General features: G+C 43.3%; 1 protein-coding gene across 5 annotated transcripts in view; it reads left to right on the top strand.

Annotated features, from left to right (window-relative positions):
• The window catches only part of TRIP12 (thyroid hormone receptor interactor 12), a 165,562-nt gene that overhangs the window by 71,587 nt on the left and 73,120 nt on the right, over positions 1-20,855 (top strand). For all 5 annotated transcript variants that reach the window (XM_024210928.3, XM_024210912.3, XM_024210944.2 and 2 more), the window contains one exon: positions 9,565-9,670. In XM_024210928.3, the coding sequence (XP_024066696.1) occupies positions 9,565-9,670 (106 nt within the window). The remainder of the gene's footprint in view (positions 1-9,564; positions 9,671-20,855) is intronic.

Raw genomic sequence — 20,855 nt, 5'->3', positions numbered from 1 at the left:
CCCCCCCCCCCCCCCCCCCCCGGGCAGCGGGACTCGGGAGCAGCCGCTGCTGCAGCTCCCACTGCCGCGGGGGGAGGAAGCGGCCGATGGCCAAGCTCGGCGGCTGCGGCTCTGGTGCCCCCGAACCCCCGGGCCTGTTGCGGGGACCCAGCAGCGCGCACGCTGCGCCCAGCCCCTGGCCAGTCGCGTCTGGGCTGCTGCCCAGCTGGTGCTATGCCGCGGCGGCCCCGGGGCGGAGACATCGGCAGCCCAGCCCATTCGTTCCCCTGCGGGACGGGGGGGCTGGGGCCTGCTGCCCCCACTCCGCGGGGTCTGCCAGCAGGCGGGAGGCATTGTGTGTGGTGGTGGTGGTGGTGGGGGGGGGGGGCTGTAGGGAGGCTGCCAGCTGTGGAGAAAGCAGGCAGCCGAACAACGTAAGAGGAGCATTGCACAACTTTAAATGAGCATGTTCCCTAATTGATCAGCAACGTAACAACGTTAACCGGGACAACTTTAAGTGAGGAGTTACTGTACATACGTTCCACTGGAACGTGGGCATAGTAGAGCACTTTTGGTGCAGAGCACAGAGGGCAAAAGTACTGTTCTGTTAAAGAACCACACATGCAAATTACAGATTGTATAGTTCACTATTCTCTTAGGATTTGAACCAGTTTATGTAAATTCATTACCTGAATTGTTCTGTCCCCTAGTTGCTATTTACTCCTGGGGAATTCTGTGCCAAAAAGCTAAAAATTCTGTGAACAATATTTTAAAATTCTGCATATTTTATTTGTCAAAATAACACTATAACCACGCCAGTTTCAATTATTTTGGTAATTTATTTCAAAATATCTGTCAGCAAGTATGTCTGTAACAATACGGACAACAACAAAAATATTCAGGAAATGTTTTTTTGACAAATAAATGCCTTACTAGGTATATCAATATAAAACGTTTGAGTAATTGATTTAAACTAGAACACAGAAAAAAGTCACTAACTATTCAGCGTTTTCTAAGCACTTGAAAGTTAAGTTACAAAGTGTGTGGAGATGGCTGAGGAGAGGCTAGCTGTGTAGGGGGTTCAGCAGGCAAGTTCCTTTTTAGCCTTGGAGCAAAACTGGGTACTCTGAAGAATTTGCTGCCAGCAGCAGTTTAGAGTATGAAAATCTGATTGGCAATCTCCTATAGTCTCTTCTCTCCAGCAGTAATGAATTTTGCAGGTGGGGACACCTTGCCCCATCTCTCCTGTGCTAGTGGCTGTCTCAGGAAGAGAAGGCTGATGCTAATTTCTTCCCCACTTTTTCTGAGACATATCAATTTCATGTCTGTATTTTCCATTAATATCAGACCTCTACAGTGGAGTTGTTACTCTCCATGTGTCACCTGGGGAGTGTGTTCCCCTATTACAATTATAGGCTAATGTCTGCCGTTTCAGAAACGTTCATTCAGCAGCTGTCTGAGAAGTGTGAATTCAAACAATATCTTTGTGCCCAGGGTTGACAAATTTTCCTTTGCCTAATGATGATAGGATTCTGAATTTTTCAGAGGGAAATTTTGCAGGGATTCAGATTCCTCTGCAGTTTGCACAAATATAAACCAGAAACCCAGATGAGACTCAAAAAGCCCATTTGCAGACCTTGAAAGGCAACTGCCTGACTGAGTCCCAGGTGCCTTAGTTTAGAAGGACACTGGGAGTGGTGGCTCCAGCATGGCAGTAGAGAGTGCAGGCCACTGGCTGCATGGAGGTGAGGGATCACACTGAAGCTCCCCTCTGGGACATTGACTTGGTGGTGAGGCTGCAGCTGACCTTGGCACAGTGCAAGGGCCAAGCCTGCCACACACTTGCCCCAGAAACATTTCGGAGCCCTTCCCTTTGTGCTGGACACACCACGATAGTGATAGTCTCGCTTGCATGCCTAGCCCTCCTCCTATCCCTCCCCAACCGTGGTGATTTATTTCTCCCCTGGCTGCTCCCGATGCCCAAACCAACACACCTTCTTGGGACTGCTGTCTAGGAGGAGCACGTGACCCTTTTCGTGGCTTCCCTTCACCTCCCCATCAGAATCAATTATTCTGCATCGGGGAGTGGGGAGAGAATCTGCAGGGCACACCAATACTGTGCTTGCGCAGTGGCACAGAATTTCCCCAGGAGTAGATATTGCAGAGACTTAGAGGAAACTGCAGAGTTAAAATGAAAATTGAGCTAAAAACTAGGGCTGTCAAGTGATTAAAAAGATTAACAGCGTGCTAATTGTGCACTTAAACAATAATAGAATACCGTTTAAATATTTTTGGATATTTTGTACACTTTCAAATATATTGATTTCAGTTACAACACCGAATACAAAGTTTACAGTAACACTTTATATTTTTTATTACAAATATTTGCACTGTAAAAACAAAGGAAAGAGTATTTTTCAATTCACCTAATACAAGTACTGTAGTGCAATCTCTTTATCATGAAAGTTGAACTTACAAATGTAGAATTGTGCACAAAAAACCTGCATTCAAAAATAAAACAAAAAACTTTAGAGCCTAAAAGTCCACTCAGTCCTCCTTGTTCTGCAAATGTAACCAAACTTGTTTGTGTGAGCAGTTGGCTGAAGATAATGCTGCCTACTTCTTGTTTACAATGTCACCTGAAAGTGAGAACAGGCATTTGCATGGCACTATTGTAGCCTATGTCACAAAATATTTACGTGCCAGATGCGCCGAAGATTCATATGTCCCTTCATGCTTCAGCCACCATTTGAGAAGACATGCGTCCATGCTGATGACTGGTTCTGCTCAATAACGATCCAAAGCAGTGTGGATCGACGCGTATTCATTTTCATCATCCGAGTCAGATGCCGCCACCAGCAGAAGGTTGATTTTCTTTTTTTGGCCATTTGGGGTCTGTAGTTTATGCATCGGAGTGCTGCTCTTTTAACACTTCTGAAAGCATGCTCCATATCTCATCCCTCTCTGATTTTGGAAGGCACTTCAGGTTTCTAAACCTTGGGTGGAGTGCTGTAGTTATCTTTAGAAATCTCAACGTTGGTAGCGTCTTTGCATTTTGTCAAATTTGCATTGAAATTCTTAAAATGAACATCATGTGCTGGGTCATCATCCGAGACTGCTATAATATGAAATACATGGCAGAATGTGGGTAAAACAGAGCAGGAGACATACTATTCTCCCCGAAGGAGTTCAGTCAAAATTTAATAACACATTCTTCTTTTAATGAGTGTCATCAGCATGGAATGATGGCTGAAGCATGACGGGGCATATGAATCTTTAGCGCATCTGGCACGTAAATATCTTGCGACACCAGCTACAACAGTGCCATGTGAATGCATGTTCTCATTTTCAGTTGACATTGTAAATAAGAAGCAGGCAGTATTATCTCCCATAAATGTAAACAAAGTTGTTTCTCTTAGTGATTTGGCTGAACAAGAAGTAGGACTGAATGGACTTGTAGGCTCCAAAGTTTTACGTTGTTCTGTTTTTAAGTGCAGTTATGTAACAAAAAAAGAAAATCTACATTTGTACGTTGCACTTTCATGATAGAGATTGCACTACAGTAGTTGTATGAGGCGAATTGGAAAAAAAAAATTCTTTTATCATTTTTACAGTGCAAATACTTGTAATGTAATATAAAGTGGCCACTGTACACTTTGTATTCTGTGTTGTAATTCAAATAGATATTTTTGAAAATGTAGAAAAAGATTCAAAATATTAAACAATAGAATACCAATTAAAATTTATTAACCAGTGCAATTAATTGCGTGAGTTAACTGCCCTACTAAAAACACTTTTGTGTGTGTGCACTGAATGTTCCCACTACTGTAGAAGAATTCAACACACCTTTTAAACTTGTTTTGCATCCTATTAAGTCTGTCACTGTACAAAGAAGTTTGTACCTTTGTTTCCCAGTCAAATCTAAAATGTCATATCTTTCCAGATGTCTCATAAATAAGGAGTATGGACATCAAAAAAACAGACTTTAACAAACTCTGAGAACCGGTAGGTTAGGTCCCATGGGAATAAAATCTAAGGGTGCATCTACATTACAGGGACTACAGCAACACAGCTGCAGCAGTAAGTGTCTACACAGTGATGGAAGGGTTTTTTCCCATGGTTGTAGTAAATTCACCTCTCTGAGAGTTGTTAATTAAGTCAACAGAAGAATTCTTCCCCACAGAAGACACAGCTTAGTCAATGGGCTAGATCAACCTAGCTACATTGATCAGGGCTGTGAAAAAAATTTGCGCCCCGATCAATGTAGCTAGGTTGACCTGAATTTTAGGTGTAGACCAGGCCTAAGGGTTGAATGAGTTGAGAATAGCTGGCAGTTCCTTAAGGAGACATCATCAAAGGCACAGTTGTCAACTATCCTGATGCAAAGAAAAGATAGGAAGAATTGATGGAAGCCGGCATGGCTCCGTCAGGAATTCTTCAATGACCTGAAAATCAAAAAGGAAATCTACAAAAAAAGTGAAAACATGGACGCATTGTTGAGTACAAAAAGAATAGCACAAGTCTATAGGGACAAAATTGGAAAGGCCTAGGCACAAAATGAGTTGCTCCTAGCAAGGCATATAAAAGGCAATAAGTTCTTTAAATATATTAGAAGAAAGAAAGGAACCCACTTTTCATACTTCGCAAGGAGGGAGAGCTGATAACCTCAAGAAAGCTGAGGTGTTTAATGGCTATTTTGTTTCAGTCTTCACTAAAAAGGCTAATGGTGACCAAATGCTTAACATAATTAATATCAACAAGGAGTAAGGAACACAAGCCAAAATAGTAAAAGAACAGTTTAAAGAACATTTAGGTGTATTAAGGTTGGCAGGGCCTGATGAAATTCATCCTAGAGTGCTTCAGCTAATTCCTTAAGTATTTTCAGAACTATTAGCAACTATCTTTGAGGACAAGCGCGGTCCCAGAAGCCTGGATAAGGATTAACATTGGTGAACAGAGAGGATCTGGGGAATTAAGACCTACCAGCCTAACTTTAGTATGTGGAACGAAACTCGAATTATTAAACAATCGATTTATAAGCACCTAGAGCAGTGATCACCAACTGGTCGATCTCAGATGATCTCCCAGTCGACGGTCTCTGGTGGCACAGTGTGGCTCCTGCTAAGGCAGACTCCCTGCCTACCTCATCCCCATGCCACTCACAGAAGCGGCCAGTGCAGCCCCAGGGGTGCAGGGGATCTCCCTCTGCGCATTGCTCCTGCCTGCAAGCACCGCCCCCTGAAGCTCCCATTGCCTGGGAGAGCTGCGGGGGCAGTGCTTGCAGATAGGGGCAATGCACGGAGCCACAGGTCCCCCAACCCCTTGCCAGGGGCTGCAGGGGTGCATTGGCCCCTTCCGGGAGCGGTGTGTGGCCAGGGTAGGCAGGGAGCCTGCCTTAGCCTTGCTGCATCCACTGCCGAGTGGGAGCCTCTGGAGGTAACTGCTGCCCAGAGGGAGGCCACACCCCATTCCTGAGCCCCCTCCTGGAGCCAGCACCCCATACCCCTTTCTGCACCCCTTGTCCCAGGCTCAGCCCAGAGCCCCCTCCCACAGTGCAAACCCCTCGGTCCCAGCCAGGAGCCTGCACCCCCTCCCGAACCCCAACTCCCTGCCCCAGCCCGGTGAAAGTGAGTGAGTGAGGGTAGGGGAGAGCGAGGGGCGGGGGGGTGGAGTGGGCAGGGCTTTGAGAAAGGGAAGTGGCCTCGGGGAAGGGGTGGAGTAGATCCTGGGTTGCCCTTAAATTCAAAAAGTCATCTTGGGCGTAGAAAGGCTAGAGACCACTGACTTAAAGGATAATAGGGCTCTAAAGAATAGCCAGTATGGATTTGTCAAGAACAAAGCTAACCTAATTTCTTCCTTAGACCAGTAAACCCTGTCAAGAGGTTAGTAACAAAATCCCACATGATTTTCTTATTAGCTAACTAGGGAGATGTGGTCTTTATTAAATTACTATTAGGTGGGTACAAAACTTTTTGGAAAAACTCAGTTATCAATGGCACATAGTCCAACTGTGAAGGAGTGTCTAGTGGAGTCCCACAGGCGTCAATACTGCCTCTGCAACTAGTCAATATTTTAATGTATGACTTGAACAATGGAATACAAAATATGCTTATAACTCGCAGACGACACCAAGGAGTTGCAAGCACTTCAGTGGACTGGATTAGAATTCAAATTGACCTTGGCAAATTAGAGACTTGGTCTGAAGTCAACAAGATGAAATTAAATAAAGACAAGTGTGAAATAAATACTACACTTGGGAAGGAAAAGTCAAATGCACAACTACAAAGTAGGGAATAACTGGCTAGGCAATAGTACTGCTGAAAAGGATCCAGGGGTTATAGTGGATCATAAATCAAGTGAGCCAACAATGTGATGCAGTTGTTAAAAAGGCTGATACTGTGGGGTGTAATAAGAGGAGTGTTTGTATACAAGTCCTAGGAGGTGATTGTCCGTCTGTACTGAGGCCTCAGCTGGAGTGCTGTGTCCATTTCTCGGCACCACACGTTTGAAGAAGGATGTGGACAAACTGGAGAGAGAGAGAGTTCAGAGAAGAGCAACAAATATGATAAAAGGCTTAGAAAAATTGGCCTATGAGCAAAGGTTAAAAGCTGAGCATGTTTGGTCTTGAGAAAAGATGAAGGCTGTTGGACGGGATCTGATAATAGTCTTAATGCATTAAGGGCTGTATTATAAAAAGGATGGTGATCAGTTGTTCTCCATGTCTGCTGAAGATAGGATAAGAAGTAATGGGCTTAATCTGCAGCAAGGGAGATTTAGGTTTGATATTAAAGAAAAAACTTCCTAAATTACAAAGATAGTTAAGAACTGGAACAGGTTTCCAAGGGAGGTTGTGGAATCCCTGTCATGGGAGGCTTTTTAAGAACCAGTTGGACAAACACTGTTCAAGGATGGTCTAGGTTTACTTGGTCCTGATTCAGCAAAGAGGGCTGAACTAGATGACCTCTCAGGTAGGGCTGAAAGGCCTTTTTTTTGTGATTCTATTAATATCACAGAGAGTCCTGTGGCACCTTTAAGACTAACAGATGTATTGGAGCATAAGCTTTCGTGGGTGAATGCCCCTCTGATATTAATAGCACCAAATTATTAAAAGAAATGATATTCTACAATTCGGCAGCTCTTCTTTTCCTATGCATTTAATTAAAAAAAACAAAACACCTTTTTTAGGGTCTGAAATCTGACCCTCTTTGAAAATGCTTTTCTTAATTCAGTTTTCATTTACCTTTTCTGTTGACCTAAGCTGAATAACATGTGTCCTTGTGAATTTTTCCAGTATCTTAAGAAAATAATAGGAAACTTGCGTAGAGTCCACAGCTGAGTTGTAACTGCATTTTCGTACATCAGTTTTTTAGGACTAGATATTTAAAATAGTGAATTTCGTAAATGGCAAGACTTAAAAAAATACAGCGTCAGGTATTTATATGCTATAGTGAGCACTGTACAGAACTCATTCTTCTGGTGGCACATCTATCCTAAAAACTTAGCATATTGTATTGTGATCAGGCCTAAAGGTCCCAGTCAGGACCCCACTGGGCTAGGGACAGTTTTAAAAAAAAAAAAAAAAAATTTATTTTCTGTCTTAGATTCTTGGCTCTTCAGGGCAGGGACCGTCTTTGCATCTTAAGACTTTAGAAACACTCATTCAGAGTTTTCATTTAAGAATCATGTTTTGCCTATACACTTGGGCAGTATGGTAACACTGAATGAATTTTTGTCCCCTTAAAGTTAAGATTGACATACAGTTATGGCTGAGATGGGCATTTAAGATCTAAATCCCTATTTTCAGTTTAGCACATATTTAAAAACAAAACAAAAAACACTTTGTACTGCCATTCTTAATGTACTGGGTCTTGTGGGGTGGTCTCTTGTTGCATTTCTGTACAAACAGAGAAATGAAATATTGCAAATCATAATCATGCATAGACCGTGATTATAAATTTTAGTTGTCTGCACAACTCCTCAGAGGCTTGGAATGTAGTCGCAAAACCCAGTGGAGGGGAGGAGGAGGAAAGTGCTGCAAAAGATTACCCTTGGAGTAAATCTATGGGGTTTTGGAACAAAAAGCACTCACATCTCCAGTTTCAGAAAAGGCAAAATTCTTCACTTTTTCAAGCTACCTTATGCTCTCTTATAACTCAGATGGGAGAACTTTCATTTTGTTATCTGAAGATAACTGTTTACTTTGTTATTCTTGCCCACTTGACTGGATTGCCTTGTGCTTCACCTAGAGAGAGTTGCACTGAAAAACAGCATTATTTGTTCTTTTAGGAGTCAGTCCTCTCCCACAGATTGTTGGTAACATTAAATCAGAAAACTGATCTTATTAACTAGGAGCTGTGAAGGGAGAGTGTATCAGAGGAATGTTGGAGGGAAAAGCTGACGAGTAGATAAACATTTGACAAAAAGACTGCATTCATGTGAACATATTTAATAAAAAGGTAAGATGAATGATGGGCAAATTTTCCTTAAAATTAAGGAAATTAACTGCTAAAGAAAGGTGTCATGATAGTCTTGGAGATTAAAGATCTCTAGGTAAAACAAATACAAGCAGATCATGGACAATGGTAGTGCAAGCCTCTGACTATTGACTAATATACATGAAATCTGATTTTGAGCAGACCACATCTGTGGGATGAGGGTCTTTCTTTCTACACCAGGGGTAGGCAACTTTTCAGAAGTGGTGTGCCGAGTCTTCATTTATTCACTCTAATTTAAGGTTTCACGTGCCAGTAATACATTTAAACATTTTTAGAAGGTCTTTCTATAAGTCTGTAATATATAACTAAACTATTGTTGTATGTAAAGTAAATAAGGGTTTTAAAATGTTTAAGAAGCTTCATTTAAAATTAAATTAAAATGCAGAGCCCCCCAGATCGGTGGCCAGGACCCAGGCAGTGTGGGTGCCACTGAAAATCAGCTCACGTGCCGCCTTCGGCACACGTGACATAGATTTCCTACCCCTGTTCTACACAATATTTCACCTTTTTGGACTACTCACATGATAGGGACTCCCATATGTGAAGACACTGACCTCAGCGTTTCACATAAGCCACCAATTGGTATCTAGAGCACCTACTCTTAGTCACTAGCTTGACCTAGATAAAAATTGGCAATGTAGCAGTGCTGAAAGAATCTCTTTTCCATCACTCCTTTGTGTTTAAATAGAATGTTGTCTGCTTACCAGTATGTCTAATGAAAGAACAGATCATATACACAATGCAACATCCTGTAATGTAGTACCTGTCATAGGCAAGGTCTCCCATCACTGCTATAAAATCATAGAAAGTTTTGCCAGGTGTCCAAAGAACACATTTTAATGATTCCTTTTATTAATTGTACTGAGTTGTGTTGCTAAGCCATTAAAACTTTTCTTCAATATTAAAACACAAAAGGCTTTGTTTTGGCAGTTAAAAGTAGGTGGGTGGCTGAAAGAAGAGGAATTTATTGGTGTCTTGTCTGTGAAACAACACTTAAACTTTTGCAGTGCTTCTCTACTTGCAATACTTGAAAACAAAGACTGGAGTGGATTGAAGTGTTGTCCTAACTCTCTGTAATATGTGTATATAGGTTTAAGAAAATCTACGAAGAAGCGCAGCGAATCACCACCTGCAGAGCTCCCCAGTTTGCGGCGGAGCACACGGCAAAAGACCACGGGCTCCTGTGCTAGCACCAGGTAAATCTTACATTCAGGATTATGAGCTATGAATGACTATTACTGCAGTTGATCCAATAAAGCTTGCACCTTCTGTTGATGGAAAAGGGCTTCAAATTGCTATTGTAAAAAGTGGCTGTGATTCAAATACCCACTGGGTCACTGAGATTTATACCAATATAGAAGTATGTGTGAAGTTTGGCATCCTTCTACATGATGCTACTGACCTCCAATTACCGAGCAGGGATGGACTACAATATAGTAGGCTAGCTCAGCAAATTGTTGACAAATGTACCATTGTGTCCTCTGAGTCAGAGATGGGGGAAGGCTATTTAAGTGGGACACCCTTCAAGGTCTCTTCCATACTTTTTAAATAAATCATTGGTATGCAGCTGTTCATGGTGGACACTTTGCTTTGAAGAAGAAGAATAAAGCTTGCAAGCTATAAGTCACTGTTTGTTTTTTAGAAGGTGGTTATTTTTATCAGAAAGGCAGGTGATCATAAAAACTTGCTAGCCAAGCCAGGGTAATAGTAAACTACAATTTTTTTTTTTATATATATATATATATATTCACACTCACACTCACACTTAATGTTGTAGTTATGTTCCTGAAAAATGCAACTTTAAGTGAAACAATGTTAAGTGAATCCAGTTTCCCCATAAGAATTAATATAAATGGGGGGGGGGGTTAGGTTCCAGGGAAATTTTTTTCACCAAACAATGAATCTCCCTCCCTCCCTACACACAGTATAAGTTTTAAACCAATAATTCAATACTGTTCATAGCTATGATGATTGTGAAGCGTGGTTGAGATGGTGAAGTTAGAGGGTGGGATATTTCCCAGGGAATACCTTGCTGCTAAATCAGTGGTTCTCAAACTTTTGTACTGGTGACCCGTTTCACATAGCAAGCCTCTGAGTGCGACCCCTCCCCCCCTCCCCCCCATATAAATTAAAAATACTTTTTTATATATTTAACACCATTATAAATGCTGGAGGCAAAGCAGGGTTTGGGGTAGAGGCTGACAGCTCGTGACCCCCCCCCCATGTAATAACCTCGTAACCCCCAGGTTGAGAACCCCTGTGCTAAATGATGAACTAGCACTCGTCTGAGCCCTCAAGATGCATTGTTGTTAATGTAGCCTCTCACTCTACAAGACAGCAGGAATGGAGGGGAGGGGAGATAGACAAACACCTTGTGTGTGGGGGAGAGAGAAATGCACACTGCCCCTTTAAGTAAGCTGGCCCACTCTTAAATGCATTGTCTTTTTAAGTGGATCAGGAAGTTGAGACAGCAGCTGCTGCCCCAGGCTCTCTCTGTCTCTCTCCGTGTCCCCACCTTGCTCTGTATGAGTAAGCAGGGTGTAGGAGCAGGAGGGAGGGGGACACTCTGACATTTAGCCCCTCTCCCTCCTCTCTCCCCCCTCCTCCCCTCCGCACAGCAAGCAGGAGGCTTGGGGAGCAGCTCCAAGACAATGGGCAGGAGCAGCGCATGGCAGTGGGGGGAGGGATAGTTGCAATTGCTAGCCTGCGGGGCGGCTGTAGCACAGGGAACTTAGGGGAGCAGGGAGCTGATGGGGGGGGCTGCCGGTCCACCCTGGTTCCAAGCCCCCACCAACTATCTGCAACAGGCTGCTCTTCCTGCAAGCAGTGGACAAAGCAGGCGGCTACCAAACGACGTTAGAAGGGAGCATTGTACAACTTTAAACGAGCATGTTCCGTAATTAATCAGCAATGAAACAATGTTAACCGAGACGACTTTGTGAGGAGTTACTGTATATTTTTTGGCAACTGCAAATCACAATTTGATTTCCTTTTAGGAGGAAAGGATCCTCTGTTTGTCCAAAAGAAGCTCTTGTTAATCATGCAAAATGCAGCATGAGTTTAAAAATGGTCACCATGTTTAACACTGTTCAGTCACTAAATATTCAGTTTAATAGATTTTAATATACCGTGCAACTGCAAGCCAAAAAAAATCTGATCCAAGGTTCAGGCACTAACATCTGCACAATAAACTTGGGTCTGTAAAGTCTTGGGAGTCTCTCTCAGGGAAGTATCTCAAATATGTAGAAGAAGCGAGGTGGGGTTTTTTTTGAGTGGTGTGATTTGTGTGGTTTGTTTTGTTTTTTAATTAATTACTGTGCTAGTTTATGGTTTTGCTAACAGCCCTGTAGGTGACTGCATATCTATATCACAAACTTTGGTTGGTGCAAGTTACACTAACATCAACGGTTTTATGCCAATGTATCAGTTGGCTCCTTGCATTGTTACTGTGTACCCACCAAGAGTGCTTATGTCAATGCACTGTGCGGTGCACCATTGATAGGTATCCCAGCATGCAACTTGCCATCATCCAGCACACTGTCTTTTGGGAAATTTTGGCAATGCACGTGTCATGTTTTTGGGGTGCAATTCAGACCAGTGAGGTTGCCACCTCCTCCCCTTTAGCCCTGGGTGCCTTAAATGCTCTCCTGCTCTAGCTCCCTGTCTGGCTGCTCCCAGCCAGCATACAAATGAGCACTGAGTATCTGATGCCAGCAGCCTGATTGTTATGCCATAGCTAGAGCCCTTCCAATTTCACGGTCCATTTTGGTCAATTACCCGAGCATAGGAATTTTTAAAAAAAAAAATCATAATTTCAGCTATTTAAATCTGAAATTTAACAGTGTTGCAATTGTAGGGATCCTGGTCCAAAAAGGAGAGTGTGTGTGTGTGTGTGTGTGTGTTGGGAGGGGATGTCGCAAGGTTCTTGTTGGGAGCGTTGTGATACTGCTACCCTTACTTCTACGCCGCTGCTGGCGGCAGCGCTGCCGTCAGAGCTGGGCAGCTGGAAAGTGTCTGCTGGTCGGGAGCCCAGCTCTGAAGGCAAGGGTGTGTTATTGCCACCCTTACTTCTACACTGCTGCCTGCAGAGCTGGGCACTCAGTAAGCAGCTGCCACTCTGACTGCCTAGCTCTGAAGGCAGCACAAAAGTAAGGGTGGCAATACCGCGACCCCTCTAATATAACCTTGCAACTTCCTTTTGGGTCAGGGCCCCCAATTTGAGAAATGCTGGTCTCTCCCATGAAATCCCTATAGTATAGGGTAAAAGCACACAAGATCAGATTTCACAGGAGGAGACCAGATTTCACGGTCCGTGATGCGTTTTTCATGGCCGTGAATTTGGTAGGGCCCTAGCCATAGCCATGCTCTGGTCTCCTTAAGCCTTGGCTACTACTCGCCAAGTGACACCCCCCCCACACACATACCCCAAGGTCTGAATTTCCCCCAAACTCTCTGTCCTGGTACATTCAGAGGGGTAATAAGGTTCATTGCTCCTTTAAAGAGACAAAAGTACTGCTTATTACTTAAACTGGAGTTAACAATCACTTCAACTCACACTCAGCACTAGATTGGATTAGATTAAAAGTAAAACAAGTTTATTAACAAAAACCGGTTTTAAGTGAGTTCAAGTACAAGGGATAAAGACAAAAGTAGCTTCAAGCAAATAAAAGTAAAAGCCACTTTCTAGTAGCTAAGACAACAAGCTATGGTCTTGGTTCAAGGTAGGTTTCTTACTGTTCTTTCTAGCCATGGCTGACTTTCTCTGTCAGGACCTTCTACAGAAATACAAGGTGCTGGTTTCCCTTTTCTTCCTAGGTGAAAGATCTTTGCCTAAGCAGGTTTCTCATCTATGTTCAGTTCCCAGAGATCACAGCCCTCTTGGTTTGAGGGATCCATCTTTCTCTGCTTGCAAGAGCTCTTGCCCTTTGTATTTGTCCACTGATGGATGCCAAGATGGCTTCTTCTCTCTCCTTACATCTTTCCAAACTCACTGTTTAGTCCTCAGGATGACCTCACTCTGTTATTCCCTGTCTGTGGACCCCTGCCCTGCTCATTCATATGTAAATAGTGTCCATTGTTTGTGTTCATACCTTGTTTACTTCCACTGGAGAAGACAGATAGCTGCCTTCCCTCCTGTGTGTGGGAGAACCTGTTTCTCCCTTTGTTTGGTCACTGACTTTAAAACATATCGGATGTTCACAATTCCTCATAGTGTTAATATATTTCTTTTTACTATTTTATATTAATTACCAGTGTCCTTAACTTTCATAAAAGACCTTATAAACAGTTTTTTATAACTACGTATCATTTGAGGGTCAGACTCTCACAACAGGCTATCTCCCCCCCACACACACACTTGTTAGGTTGATGGCTTTGTTTATCGTTTATGCAAGTATACCTTCTTTGTTTCTACATGACAGCCAGGCTGGTCAGACAAAACAAATACACGTTCCTTTGTCCAGTGCAGACTGTGTTGCTTGCCAAACACATTTTCAGAGTATAATTTTAGTACATATTCATAACTTTGTACACTACGTATACACACACTATGCAAGAATATTAATGACCAATGAATTATTAGTTTTCCAATGATATCTTACATGACCCTTTTTAGATACAGATTATGACAAGTGTGTTAGGTGTAGTGAGTGTGTCAGGATTGATGACTTGCTGACACAGTAGTGAACATGGTGGGGAGAAGTGAATCGAGCAAGGGGGTAAGTTCCCATCGTGCAACTTTCTTCATCTCATTATGCCATCCATAATCCAATAATTTGTCCTTTATTTAAAAAAAAAACAAAAAAAAACACCACACAGCACTTCTCTGTCCACTATCTCTGAGAGAAGCATTGAGTCCACACAGCACTGTGCTATTGTCATGAATGTGGCAAACACGGGGCGAACAGTCCTCCAGTATTTGCAGAGCTGCAGGAAGAACCGCAGCAGTGGAGGACATGGCCATTTTGTGGTGGACAGACATAGCAAAGTCCAATTAAAGGTGGTGGTTGGTGGTGATCACGGAGCAGCTGCAGATGGCGGTGCACTGCTTCTGGGGCCCAGAAGCAATCACTGACTGGTGAGATGTCATCCCAAACCTGCATTATGATGCAAAGCAGTGGATGCAGAACTTTTGGATATGAAAGACCACATTCTTGGAACTGTAGGCCAAGCTCACCCCAGCTTTCCAGTGGAGGGACACCAAAATAAGAGTTGTGCTGACAATGGAGAAGTGAGTAGCAATCTTTGTAGAAGCTTGCAATGCCAGATTGCTACCAGTCAGTGAAAAATCATTTTGGAGTTGGAAAATCCATAGTGGGGCTGTTGTCATGCAAGTGTCCAGGGCCATTTAATACTCTCCTGCTACACAGAACTGTGACTCTTGGTAATGTGCAGGACATAGTGGATGGATCTGCAGCAATGGGGTTCCCAAACTGCAGAGGGGCAATAGCACCCACATCCATATTTTGGCACCAGCCCACCTTGCCACAGAGTATCTCAACAGAAAGGGCTATTTGTCTGATTTATGCAGCATTGATGGATCACCAGGGACGCTTCACCGACATCAGTGTTGGCTGGTCAGGAAGGTGCATGATCCTCGCATCTTTAAGAACATGGGCATAATCTGCAACAAGGGAGATGTAGATTCAATATTAGGAAGAACTTTCTAACTATAAGGGTAGTTAAACTATGAAATAGGCTTCTGAGGGAGGCTGTGAAATCCCCATCCTTGGAGGTTTTTTAAAAAAGAAGTTGAACAAACCTGTCAGGTATGGTCTAGGTCTGCTCGGTCTTGCCACAGTGCAAGGGGCTGGACTTGATGACTTCTCGACATCCCTTGTAGCCCTACATTTCTGTGATTCTATGACTGTTTGTTTGTTTGTTTGTTTATAAAGCTGCAAGCAAGGACTTTTTCCTCACCAGTGGATTACTGTTGCCAATAGTGATCCTGGGGAACCTAGCCTACCCCTTGCTCCCTTGTCTGATGAAACCATACACTGGCCACCTTGACAACACGAAGGAAAGATTCAACTACTATCTCAGCAGATAAAGAAAGACAGTTGAATATGCTTTTGGTAGACTGAAGGGATGCTGGTAGTGTTTAATCACAAGATAGGATTTCAGGGAGCAAAATATCCCAATGGTTTTGTGTGTGTGTGTGTGGTGGCCTGTTGTGTGCTTCATAATATCTGTGAAGCAGATGAAGGGGAAAGCTGCTGCTAGGGTCAAGGGCAGAGGTGGAGTCGCTGTCTGCTCATTTAGAATGAAATGCAAGCGCCATTGGAGTTCCATGTGGCTGAGGGAGGCCTTGAAAGAGCACTTTAACAGTCAGCTACAGAAAACAATCCAACACACCATGTTACTATCTGGCCCTGAAGTTTTGGGGGCTCTTTGGGATTGTGAAGTGCTTGTTGTACACTTGTAGATGAAACACTGCCTGTTAATGCACCTATTAATTTTGCAATGCTTGCTGAACCCCTATAATTACATGTTTGTCACTGGTCTTATAAGTTCTGTCCCCTTATACAATAACAAGTAATGGGCGCTTTCAGTAGCACTAGGCAGTCTGCCGCACATGTGAAATAATAAAGATTAATTATTTACCAGAAATAGTTTCTTATTTCAGACCAAAACCAGAGCAAAAATGTGGAATTAAACACCTACAATAAACTTTTGCAAACAAATCAATGGAACAGAATTTAAAAAGGGGAAAGAACATGCATGTTTATTTTGGGTACACGTACTGACCTGAGAGTTCCATGGTTGCTATATATATGAAGCTGTGGTTCTCCTTACTGTTCTGTGACATGGAGTGGTGGGAGTAAGGATGCAGTCCCTGATGCCATGTGGATTGTTTGGGGGGGTACATGGAGGTGCTAAAATGGATTTCTCCATTGACTGCAAAGGGAGGTGAGCCTGAGATTGTTGAATTTGTAGGTCAATGAGAGTCTACACATTTGTTTGCTCTCTTGACTCCTGGGTCTTTTTGCTGTACACTCTTTCCCTCTCCATACTGTCTGCAATAGTCATCCTTCATGCCCTCTGTTTGCAGTCTGATGCAGCGCCAACTTTTCAGAATCTCACTTAATATATCCTTATGTTCTCCTTCCTTCTCCTTATGGTCAGGCATTCTGCAGTTGTGGAGTGGGGACTCCTCAAGGCCACAACAGCAGCAGCCATAGATAAAAACCCAAAGATGTATTGTATGTATAGTCACAACAGGATGTAAGAGTTAAGTTTCAGAACTCCCTTCCCTTGGTCCCGTAATGTTTTTAAACAAGACATGCTTGTTGACACTTGAGCCTTGGAGTGCCTGTGCACACCACCACTCTCCACCCCCAGCCATGGAGAGTATAGCCCAGAAAGGGGGTTGGGGGGGGGCAGGGAGGAATGAGGAGAGTTGTTTGATTGCATGAAAAAATAAAGGCCCCAGTTTCCATAGGTATGAGTGCAGGGCAACAGCACTGAGCACTGGCACTATTTTCCACAGGCATTGCTGATTTTAGCTGATCTCTCACTCTTGTGGGTAAGACAGGCAGAGAGCAAAGCTAGTGCTGCTGGCCTGTTGACTGGCTGCAGTGGAATCTGCCAAAGTCATCACCAACTGGTGTGGGAAAGTGTCCTAACAGAGAGGAAGAAATAAGACTGTTATCCCTAAAAACCTGTGGGAGAAGATTGCAGAATACCTCCTGTGAAAATTTCATTAAAATCTCTCAGGAGGATTCAAGGGACATCCTTTTTTATGTAAACTGCTCTCCATGGCCATCCTGACTAACTCTACAGGGGAATGAAAAGCAGATAACTATCTCTGGTTGTGATATCATTGTCTTTTCTAGTATGAGTACATTTTGGTCGGATGCCATCTGTACATTTTTAAGCATGGTAGTGGGAACACACTTACCAGAGACTCACCCATATTTAGCTGCTGGAACTGACTAGCGCTGGAGCTTCACACAGATCCTGGCTTGTGGCATAGCTGGACCTCCCCGTTTCATGTCCCCTGTTGTCGTCATCCTCATTGTTTGTGGCAGGGTCTGTGTTTGGGGCTCCTCAAAGGTACTTAGAATGTTCTGTGGGGTACTGGTGGGGTCTCGATCAGTATGGTATGCAGCTCGCTGGTAAAGTGGCAGCTCTTCAGCTTGGCACCAATCGACTGTTAGCCTCCCTGGCCTCCTGAAGTCCCTTTACTTTCGCACAGTACTGCTGCTGATTCCTGTCTTACTCCTTTCCCTGCATCCTCTGTGCCATCTTCTCGTAGATGTCCACATTTCTACAGCTGGTCCATAGTTATTCTTGCATAGCCTATTCTTCCCATAGGACCAAGAGAGACAAAGCTTCTGTCCAAGCAGGAGTACATCTGGAACATGTAGGCAGCATGGTTGTTTTGGGCAGTTGCACACAAGGGAATGCTGCCAGGTGTGCTCACCAAGCTGGGCAATTAGGAAAAGGCATTTCAAAAATACATGAGGTTTTTAAAGGTGTGGGGTGGCTTCTGGTCTCTGTGACCTCTTCAGTTGAGGTCACAATTGTGACTAGAGCATCAGTGTCCACCATTGTGGGACAGCTGCTGGAGGACTGTTAGGTCTTGTGGTATCTATGCTTGCTCTGCATTGACCACAGTAGGTTGACCATGGCTCAACACTGTTCAGGGAGGTGGTGTTACTGCATTGCCATAAGGGGCGCTTATATTGGCAGCAGAGAAATGAGTATAGACACATGCACCACTAGGTCAATGCTAGGTGACCTAAATAGACCTAATTTTATAGTGTAGACCAGGCCTGAGTCAATGAACATCAGATTTGTGCAAGATAAGAAATCAGGTACTCGGACATAATAGACTTGGAACCTGGGATAGCTGCTGGTATCACATGGCGAACAAAAACAGCTTTAAGATTGTTGGAATGTTGGGGTAAAAATCCAAACTGGTTAGCTTGAATTTAGAGGGTGCAGCAATAAAGGCTGCTTGTTTGTCATGCAGTCCAAACTTAGATAAAATACTTTCGGGTATTGTGGACTGCATCAACTGCAATTTTGAGCCAGCTGTTTTGATCTCAGGTTATCCAGAAGTAAAATTTTACTGTGTTTAAGAGATTCAAACTTTAAAAGTCCTATTAAGATGGTAACAGCTGCGAGCTGTTGATCACTTTGAGGCAAGTTAGTTATTTTAAAGGTATCCCACCATGTAAGCCAGAGTATTTGAAGTACATAAGTCTCTCATTTAGCTGTAACCAGAAAGTTATGCTGGAACATGCAGAAATGAGTAAGTCCTGGTCCTTATGTCAAACTTATCATTGAGGATGGAAAATGTGAGGGGGAGGGTGAAGCATTTTAAGTCTGTAGGCAAAGCTGTAGAATAATCAGATCTATATACTTGAGCCTGCCATTGTACATACAAATGCCAGATTAGCTTCTGTAGCTTGGCCAATTGTTTCATGATATCAATATTTGACTCCCCACAGTGGCCCATTGTGGCAGGATACTCATAGTCCATCTGTTGGTCAATTTCACACAGGTATTGAGGAGGACAGAGTGTCCTTTGTCAAAGATGGCAGCTAAAATTACACTTAAACACCATCAAATCTGCAACAAATGACCATATGTATTTTAACAAAGCTTTTAACCACCAGGCACTTGCTTTACCATGAGTTGCTTTTAGTCAGAGACTTATTCTCATTCTCCTGCAACACTGTAGTGGGCTCAGCAAAATCCACCCCTGATTTCACACAGATAACAAGTGAATGATGCAAATATAGATGCTGTTTAGCCTTTTCGGGCTATTCTCTACCAGAATCTAGGGGACTAGTAACATTTCTAGACGTACTGTTAAAGGACGTGCCCCAATCTTTCTTGGCAAAGTCCTTCTGTACAAGCTTGATGGGGTCATTCTGCTTGTACTTAGGATAGGGCAAGCGATCCTAAATGTCTGTCCATCTTAAGTTTCCTTTTACACTAATTTTCTTAGTTAAACTGTGTTGGAAGAGAACACATCTAAATGACTTAATTTCTCATTGTTGTTCCTTAGCAGGCCTGTATCCTCAACATTACATTAAAACCTGCCGTTACAGACATGTCTGCAACTATTGCTAATCTGAAGTTCTATATCTGGAATTTAAGCTTCCAAGCAAGTAACTAGGGAAATGTCAACAGTTGTTAAGAAATTGTGATGAAATTTCAAGTGTTTTTTTTTTTTTTTGTAGCTACACAATGTCTAATCTACATTTTAAAGTGCTTTAGGTGGAAAGAAAAGAACTAAGCTTGTTAAATTGGATTTGATAACTTTATTGATCGGCAGCCATTTTTCTAACACTTCAGGAAAAACTCTGAAGTGTGATACTACTCAGAAAAATTATGAATTTGGCATCATGTTGTTCAGTGTTTTTCTGAATTCAGACAAACGCCTTGACCCCATTACAACTACCAGTGCAACAAACTACTCTTGCCTCTGAAAGTATGAATTTTTGACTCCTACCCTTTCCCATTTTAAAAAAGAACTTGAAACAATCAGCAAAGCCAGTTGAACTTGTTTCTTTAAAAAAAAATTTTTTTTTTTTTTTAAATGGTGGCGTAATCTAATACCTAAGGATGCTGTCATGGATGCTCTGGAACAGCTTTGAATCAAACCCAGGCAGGGCCCTCTTCTGTATGACAACCCCTCACAGCACACTTATACTAGGCTAAGCGGCCTTGGCTTCAGTGTCTCCTGGGACCAAACTCTGAGCTGTCAGCATGTTCCATGCCATGAGCTCCCTGCAGTGAGACCACCTGAATAGGACACCTTACACTCCTCCTCCCTGCACAAAGGGGAGTCATTCACTCCCAACTTTCTCAGTCAGCAGTGACTCTCAGCCCGCGTTGTAAAACAAAAGGGTGTATTGTCTGAACACAGTGTGGAAAAATTTGTTGTTAGCACAGAAACCAGAAAATTATAGCTAAGTCTATCTTGGTCAGACCCAGAGCCCTGGTTCTCCCCCAGAGAGTCCCAAAACTGGAGAGAGCCGCCTGCTTCCGGCAATCCACCCTATATCATACCCACTTGCTCCTCCTCTGTCCTTTTGTTGTCTTTCCCTAGCAGAGCAGGTCACCTGGCCTCCACCTCAACTTTTTATTTGCCAACTTGTTGCAGCTGGCTGGCTTCTTGCATAGGGTGGGCCCCCTGGTCATCAGTTGCTAAGTCAGAGGTGAGCAAACTATGGCCCAGGGGCCACATCCGGCCCTCCAGACGTTTTAATCCGTCCCTCAAGCTCCTGTTGGGAAGTGGGGTCTGAGGCTTGCCCCGCTCTGGTGCTTCAGCTGGGGAGCGGGATTGGGCTCTTGCCCCACTTCACACAGCTCCTGGAAGCAGCGGCATGTTCCCCTTCCAGTTCCTATGTGTAGGGGCAGCCA

The sequence above is a fragment of the Terrapene carolina genome, unplaced genomic scaffold, assembly GCF_002925995.2.
Source record: "Terrapene carolina triunguis isolate 2854851 unplaced genomic scaffold, T_m_triunguis-2.0 Scaffold88, whole genome shotgun sequence".
NCBI lineage: Eukaryota > Metazoa > Chordata > Testudines > Emydidae > Terrapene > Terrapene triunguis.
This window is presented reverse-complemented; position numbering and strand designations above follow the sequence as displayed.